This window comes from Anguilla rostrata, chromosome 7 (genome assembly GCF_018555375.3).
Source record: "Anguilla rostrata isolate EN2019 chromosome 7, ASM1855537v3, whole genome shotgun sequence".
In the NCBI taxonomy this organism is placed as follows: domain Eukaryota; kingdom Metazoa; phylum Chordata; class Actinopteri; order Anguilliformes; family Anguillidae; genus Anguilla; species Anguilla rostrata.
In genome coordinates, this window is record NC_057939.1 from 9,682,770 (window position 1) to 9,691,484 (window position 8,715).

General features: G+C 43.0%; 1 protein-coding gene across 1 annotated transcript; it reads left to right on the top strand.

Annotated features, from left to right (window-relative positions):
• The first annotated feature begins 588 nt into the window (after positions 1-588).
• ttll1 (tubulin tyrosine ligase-like family, member 1) lies at positions 589-8,525 on the top strand. The gene is made up of 10 exons (XM_064342694.1): positions 589-887; positions 1,111-1,237; positions 3,116-3,324; positions 3,516-3,696; positions 4,353-4,490; positions 4,854-4,962; positions 5,070-5,213; positions 5,599-5,685; positions 6,987-7,150; positions 7,823-8,525. The coding sequence occupies exons 2-10, from the start codon at positions 1,125-1,127 to the stop codon at positions 7,947-7,949; spliced, it is 1,272 nt and encodes a 423-aa protein (XP_064198764.1). The 5' UTR covers positions 589-887; positions 1,111-1,124; the 3' UTR covers positions 7,950-8,525.
• The last annotated feature ends 190 nt before the right edge of the window (positions 8,526-8,715 follow it).

Consider the following 8,715-nt stretch of genomic DNA (forward strand, 5'->3'; position numbering starts at 1 on the left):
TTAACTCCCCATATGTTTTCTTAAAATCAACCTAAAGTATGTAGCAAATGAAACAAAATATTGACGGCTTGAATATTATGTAAGATGGCACATCTGGACCAAGTCAGTGATGTGCAAAGGTAAGGTGCTTGTGCCCAGGTTTTCCACAACTCGCATTTTAATTACCTTTAATAGCTAATAAAAGTTACATATTGTAGGTGGCTGTATTAAGCTAAACAATAAAAGGTCTACAGAATATTTTTTCATATTCTACATGGTCAACTAAATCCTCCACAGCACATACCTTACAGGCAGTATTGTTAATTTAAAACCCAATATTAAACGTTCAATGTTAAAACCCTAATCCTTTGCAAAACAATCTGTCGCGCCAAACAAACCTACAACAAAATGTCAATTTCAACATCACGGTGAAACATTTTTTCTATTTGCTGTACAATATAGACATTATATTATGGTTGCCACTATTTGTTAGAAAAAAACAAAACTATCAAGCTATTTGATACTTACGTTAAGAATTAATTCAGCATTGTGTCTGGCGGCAGGATATTATCTCCGCCACTTGCCACGCGCAAGCGTCCCCTGTTGCTAGGTTATTCACCCGGAAGTGGATTTTGTATACTCAGCTGGCTGTCATGGTGCTGTGTGTTAGAATGGATCGATAAATCAGGACAACCGAATACACTCCTTCCAGACGAAGACGTCGAAAATGATAGACATGCACTGTTTTAAATAACTAGCAAATTTAAACAAATATCGATGAAAAGTTGTTGATTTCGCTCCTGGATGAAAAACGATTGGATGAAAATATTAGTCTTCGGTGGGATCGTGTTCTTTTTGAGAAAGCAAACAGCGTCCATGATTAGTGCTTATTCACTACCGAGGACCAGGTGATTTCGCAAAATATTGCCCTACAATATTAAGTTCATATTTTTTACACCTCACGCTGCTCTGTATGTGACCAGTTTAAAGTGGCTGTTATTATCCGTGACTTAATTTTACGTAGGCTACCAGATAGCAAGCGACCCTACTATTCTTGTGGTACAAGAAACCGCCCTATTTTTATAAGCAGTCATGGAAAGCGAGTGCTGAATTTTAAGTGATCTTTTCCAGGTGGAGGAGGTATCATGGCTGGTAAGGTGAAATGGGTGACTGACATAGAGAAGTCTGTGCTCATCAACAACTTTGAAAAGAGAGGATGGGTCCAAGTGTCTGACAGTGAGGACTGGAACTTCTACTGGTGAGTGGTTAGTCCTTTTGGTGAGGGCATAGTTATGCAGGTGTGGTTTTGGTTATGCTGGCATGGGCTTGGGTATATTGGTCAGCGAATGTTTACTTAAACTAGTGTTTTAGTTCTGTTGCTGAGGCTTTAGTCTTGCTGGGAAGAGCTTAGCTACCCTAAGAAGTCCTACACTAAAAGGGAATGGAGAGGCCCTTCCAGAGAAAATATGCTGCTTGTGTATTATCTGCAGCAGCAGTTTACTTCCATCAGTAATCATTCAGTTTGTCTTTACATACAACTGTTTGTTTATATTTTGTTTATTATGTTGTGCACAAGATGTAATATTTGCAGATTGAACTTGAGTTTGCTGTAATGCAATATTCATATTATAATATTTTGATTCAGATTGGTCTACCCCATTCATAGTGGAACACTAGTTTTGTGGCTGTCTATATATTATACTAAAAGTGTTAATCATTTTGCTCAGCATTGAATTTATTACACTACCACTTCAGCTCCAGGAGCGCTATTGTGCCTGTTGTGGGCCTACCCATAATGCATCTGTGTTAAACTGGAATATATCTTGCTGAAAGGTTAGGAGGAGGTAGTGTGAGTCTTTCCCAGAAATCCTTGATTCAGTGATAACCCCCAGGATTTATCTCTGAAGAAAGGTTGACATCTAGCTAAGCATTCTTTAACTGTAATTTTTTGTGCACTACTGTGGGCTCAGTATCTGAATCTATGTGATATGAGAGCTCTTCTGTGTTTTAGTCCAGTATGACCTAATTTCTTACATAAAATGTAGGGCAGCCTGCAACGTTTGATGTCGGTTTTGAGTTGATGTGCCCTGAGGTCACAAATCTAGTGCAGACCGTCGCCAGAAGTCTTCAGGGGTGATCCGTAACCCGCCAAACCATCACCCCAGAATAGGAAAGTTTCATTTCACAGAGTATCCCCTGCCTCATGAATGTACAGCATAATTACAATTGTGGTTGATCGAGGTTGAATTCTACATGTGCATCCTCTGGGTGTGGCAGCTTAGCAGCTGCATCGTGGAAAAGACATGGCAAACTGACTTCAAATGATTTGAAGGATGTTTACCCCAGTCTGAATTCTCCCTCCCAAGATGATGGGCATTTTGGGGCGGGGGTCGGCTATCAGTGGGATAGGTCTGCCGATGAGTTGGGGAATTCCAAATTGTGAAAATAGTATTGAAAAAACATACTGAATTGAGTTTTGCTTGGAAAAAAGGCATCTCTTAGGCTATTTATCCGAATGGTAATGCGATCTCTGTTCCATGTGATGCTTTAGTTAGTCTCTGTGTAATGTCTCACTGTCAGGGTCAAGCAGAATTAATCAAATGTTAATCAAGTGTTATGTATTAAAGTATTATGACCTCCCAGATGGCTTAGTCTTTTTTTACTGCTTGCATCTTAGCTCAGTTGTAGCCTAGATATTGCCAGTTGAAGTCGTATATTCTTATCCGACTATGACCAGGGATGCACAGTTGGCCAGGGTTCCTTGGGTGCGCTGCAGCATACAAGTAGTGCCTCTATATTCTCTGATGAGTGCCTACAGGTTAAGCAGTTGCAATAAGTGAGAGATTCCCAAGTCCTCCAATGAGCATTAGCTCCCCTGTAGTAAATTAATAATCTTATAGTATCATAAAGTCATTGACTGATAGAAAGCTGGTCATTACCTCAAAGGTGACCATATTGCATATTGAGGGAGAGAATATTTGTTGTGAGAAAAATCGGAATACAATGTTGGTGTAAAGATACAACCATATTTAAGGGGATGTATAATTTTGCTATTCATTGTAATGCCTTCTGCTGTGATGTCATCTGTCATTTCACCCAAAACCTCCCCTCTGCCCCTCTGACCCTCACGCCACAGGATGAGTGTTCAGACCATCAGGAGCGTCTTCAGCGTGGACACCGGTTACCGCCTATCAGACGACCAGATGGTCAACCATTTCCCCAACCACTACGAGCTGACCCGGAAGGATCTAATGATCAAGAACATCAAACGGTACCGGAAAGAGCTGGAGAAGGAGGGCAACCCACTGGCCGAGAAAGACGAGAACGGCAAATACCTTCACCTAGGTACTGTCTGCCCTGGTCTGAGGGGTCCAAGTTATTTTTTTAAAGATGGTAAAACATCTCCTGTCAATTTGTATACCAGGCCAAGAAGTTAATTTGAGCCCTCTCACATATCAGACCCACTGTCTTTGAATACACAGGGGAATCATGTTGCATTCCGGAACATCCTCTCTGTACGTTGTTTTTTCCAACAGACTTTGTTCCTGTGACGTTCATGCTTCCCGCGGACTATAACCTGTTTGTGGAGGAGTTCCGGAAGAGTCCGTCCAGCACCTGGATAATGAAGCCTTGTGGGAAGGCCCAGGGGAAAGGCATATTCCTAATCAACAAGCTGTCCCAGATCAAGAAGTGGTCCCGGGACAGCCGAACCTCCACGTGGGTACTGGGCTGGGGAGAGGCTGTTATGAATCAAGGCTGAGTGAATTTCCCCTGTGTAGCTCCTGTTCTCAGAGAGTGATTCAAATGTTCATTACATCCCCGATCTGCTTATGAGTTTCCTCACCAAAGGCTTCCATTTAACATCCTCCTTATTCATACTGGAGCTGTTTAAGGCAAAACAAATATACATAGAACAGGCCTTTCTATTTTTTCCCCCATGAATATTCTACAAATATCAATTTTGTCAATGGTGTTCAGAGTGTACAATACCAAAAAGCCTATAGAGCTACTGTAGAAAACCCTGTCCTGTATTCACATCTCATTGACAGAGATGGTCACTGGTTTTTGTAGTGCATACTGCAGTTCAGCAAGTTTTCAATGCATGAAGAACTCAAACTGTGTATAATGAGAACAAAACAAACAGGATTTGAAATGATGTCATCAGCAAAATAAAGAACCTTGGAAAATAGTATACTGCGTGCTTCACTTAATAACCCACATAATGTAGTACATTCATTAGACAATTCACTTCATCTTTTCCTGTTAGGCCCAATGAGGAGTGGACATCTGAAGCTTCCTGCTCCTGTCTTATCCTTTTCCTGTCTGTCAGACTGTGCTCAGTACAGTGCATTGATACCGGTTTCTGTTTTCAGGTTTATGGCAGCCTCTAGTGGCAAAGAGGCATATGTCATATCGCTGTATATTGACAATCCCCTGCTGATAGGCGGGAAGAAGTTTGACCTGCGTCTCTACGTGCTGGTGACCACCTACCGCCCGCTGAAGTGCTATATGTAAGTGACTGTCCCCTTACAAACACCTCAACACCACCTGTTTCAGTTAAAAGCACCGCACAGGTAACAGATTCAGTACCAACCTGATAGGAGCCACAGCTTGAGTACTGACACTCTGGGGGTAGCAGGTCCAGTATAGGGTTACAGAAATAATTCTGGCAGTTTGGATTAAGCTTGGATAGTACAAGTAAACGCACAGCATATATTACTTATGGGTTGTAGAATTTTGTTTATTTTTATCTCCACCTTTTATATTTTTTGGAGTAACCTTGTGTTTTCTATGCGATGCTGTGTTTGTGTTAATAGGCTTTTACCTTTTTTATGTTGTTATGCACAAGCAAGATTTTGTTTTATATCTCGCAGGTATAAACTGGGATTTTGCAGGTTCTGCACAGTGAAATATACTCCCAGCACCAGCGAATTAGACAACATGTTTGTGCACCTTACTAATGTAGCCATACAGAAACATGGGGTAAGTGGACCTCACTAATTTGTGCAAACAAGTGTGCTTTGTTAATGTTTGATTCAAGTTGTATTGTTTTATTATATATGTAATGTCATGAACTGACTGTGTTGCAGGATGACTATAATCACGTCCATGGGGGGAAATGGACGGTCAGCAATTTGCGCCTCTACCTGGAGAGCACCAGGGGGAAGGAGGTGACCAACAGACTGTTTGACCAGATTCACTGGATCATGGTCCAGTCCCTGAAGGCTGTAGCAGTGAGTATTCACATTAAGATGCCACCTCTCTGACACGCACACACACACACACACACACACACACACACATACACACGCACAAGCACACATGCGCACACACACACGCGCACGCACATACACACGCACGTGCACACGTGCATGAACACACATGCGCGTGCACACAGACACACAACCACACACACACACACAAACCCTCTGTAATATTCATATACTTGCATAAATACGGATTTATTTTCATTGTGTGAAACAAATATTCTCTGTTCTGCTTTTAACTTCAGTTCTGCAGATTCCAGTCCATGTTTCAGGTGTGACCCTGTATTTTGTTCTTCAGGCCAAATGACTGCTACTCACTGCAAGCATATGATTGATATTTTCTTCTTTTCAGCCAGTCATGAACAATGACAAACACTGCTTTGAGTGCTACGGGTATGACATCATCATTGATGACAGGCTCAAGCCCTGGCTGATTGAGGTGAGGAAATTCATGAAACAGCAAAGGCTGTCTCAGCATTGTGTCCATTGTTTTCACTGACTGAAAACAGAATGAAGTACTAACTGAGAATACATTAAACATTGCTGAATTGCTTGCTTACTTTTTTCTTATAGAAATCTTGTCTTGAATTCCTCCATTTTGATTTTGGTGTTGAATTGCATTTGGCCGCAATCTCTCACAAGATAAAATAATTCATTACTGAATTAATGCTTCATTGAGTTAAGCTATTCGCTAATGTAAAGGAATTTTAAATTGGTGCATTGCTTGAATCACAGCCTGAACTTTCACTTTCAGTGCTCTGTCTCTGGCAGTGTTGCGTGTGGTGGATTTGCATGCGTGTTGTGTTGAAACAGCCCTGTGGGCCCCTCCCCTCGACTGGCTTTGCATGTACAGGCCTGCAGGGTAGACTTTCCCAGCAGTCTATTACTACACAAAACCTGCAGGGAGGGCATATTTAAAAGGCTCCATTCAGACAGAACCTAGAAAACAACTCCAAAGGGGCCAGTGGAGGGTAATTATGGACGCTGGGTTTTGGCACTAAAGACAATGTAATCGTTGTTCAGCAGGTATTCACACACGTTTACCCAACTGCAACGCACACGGTGTTTCCACATCACGAGCCTAATGGTAACATCACGGACTATTTACACAACTCTTTCCTAATTGTAACGTCTTGGTATTTGCACAACATTTGCTCAGTCTTAACACCACAGCTTCAGCCTTGACACCACAGATATTACCTCAAGAGCCGGAAGGGATGGTTACTTATGTGCTGAAGAGAAAACAAGTTAAAATTTAAAGATGAGCTGTGATTTAATATCCAGAAGGCCTGGTAAATTTAGACTAATGGAGAGTTTAATGTTTGGTTTTAAAACCTTTGCAGAGATGTACGTGGTGAGCTCATGTGCTGTGGATACATATTTTAATACCTCAACAGTGTAGTCTACGGATGTGAAAAATCCTTATATTTCTGGTTTTAAGCCTACCCTGTGTAAATGTGACACACTTTAGTGTGTGGTAAAGATTTGCCACACCTGTGTGTAGGACTGTCTGTGGTAAAGATGCAGTTGTGTTTAGCTTGTATTTGTGAAGAATTGGCCTGCACGATTGCTCAGAGTCTGTGGTCATTCACCTGTGATTCACCTGTGATTATGTGGTCACAGTAAAGACTCACCTGGGCGTCTCACCTGTGTGTTCGGTCTTAGTACAGACTCTCCAGTTGCATGTATTTGACCTGTGTTTGCATGGACATTCTAAACATCCACCTGCGCTCCTTCCAGGTGAACGCCTCGCCTTCGTTAACCTCCAGCACGGCCAACGATCGCATCCTGAAGTACAACCTGATGAACGACACGCTGAACATCGTTACGCCCAATGGGGAGCTCCCAGACTGCCGCTGGAACCGAAGCCCACCCAGGGAAGCACTGGGGAATTACCAAGTTTTGTGAGTGAAGCCGCAATTCTCCAATCACATTTTAGACTGGTTGACAGGCACACGAGGGAGAGAATAAGCAATGTTTATTGCGTAACAGTGCCGTGCCAGAGCTAGTACATTTAGTTCATTGTATTATACAATCCAGAATTGTGAAAAATGACACTTATGCATTCTTTCTAGCAGAATTACCTGTTTTACTTCTGGTGTCTCAAAGACTTTCCTAGGAAGTCACATTGCAGACCTCCCAGGCCCACAGTACAGCCAATCACATGCTTCCTGGGAAGTTCTGTATCAGCCTTGATCTGTTCTGCCCTTTTCTGCACTCAGAGCAGCCTGCTGTTCAATGTTAATATCTTCTGCCTGCTTCACTGTGCGATTGTGTGATGAAGGCAGCAGTTCCTTAACCTCTAAACTGGAGCCTAGGTTCAGAACCCCGGTGTGGCTCTACTGTTGTACCTTTGAGCAAGGTACCTAACCTGAATTCCTTCCATATACCATTACCTACCTGTATAAATGGATGAAAAGGTAAATGGTGAAAATGGAAGTTGCTCTGAATAAAAGCAACGTCTGCTATCTGTTAAATAAATAGTGGAATTAAAGGAAGGTGTTGCTTGTGAGGAGAGGTTCCTGACTGCCCCCCCTTTTTTTTTGCCTCTCTCCCCCCCTCCTCCACCGGGGCAGGTACGATGAGGAGCAGGCGCTGAGTGAGAACACTGAGAGGGAACTGAGGAGCCGCTCTGGCCAGTCCCTGGGGCCAAAGGGCACGAGAGCCAACAGCCTGCGCCCCACCCCGGCCACCTGGAAGTGATGCGCGCACTCGGGGGTGCGATGTCACACTCGGCGTCCCAGGATGCCCCCCCCCCCCCTTCACTGCTCTTCCTTCAGAGGAAGGGAGTTTGGGATTGGTGGCCGCCCGGGGGGACCGGACCACCGGAACCGCCCTTCCTCACCCCAGTGGTCTGACTATACCCACAAAACACCAAGAGGGGGAGACAGGGAGGAAGAGAACCATAGCATGACATCACTGAATCCCCACTGTTCCTTGCACAGCACAGCAGAGAAAGAGAGAGAAGGGAGCGAGGGAAGGGCCATAGAGCCTCGTAGCACAGTTAATAGTTTGGTCCAGCCTGCATGACCAGCATGGCATTTCTCCAGTATGGCAGTATTGGGACTCAGAAAAGGTGAATCCCCGTGTTGTAACAGATGCATATGAGGCAGCCTTTTATTAAGCTTTTTCTATATAAATAAGGATTGCGAGTTGTAAGAGAGTATGTGTACGTATGTTTATATGCACTGTTCTGCTCACCTTGTTCTCTGATTGAATAAGTGTGTATGTATATTATATATATGTGTGTGTGTGTGTTGATAAACAGTATGGTTTCCACCTGGCTCATTATTTGAGTGAATGCACACATTTCTGGTGCATTTGACAGTTGAGGTTACAGAACTCACCCTCAAATCATGCTCATGTATACATTTAAGCTTTCAAAGGTAATCTCCATAGTCGATGTTGCACAATAATAGTACACAGTCGCCTCCTTAATTAAGGCTTCTTTTGCCAAACAGTACAGGTT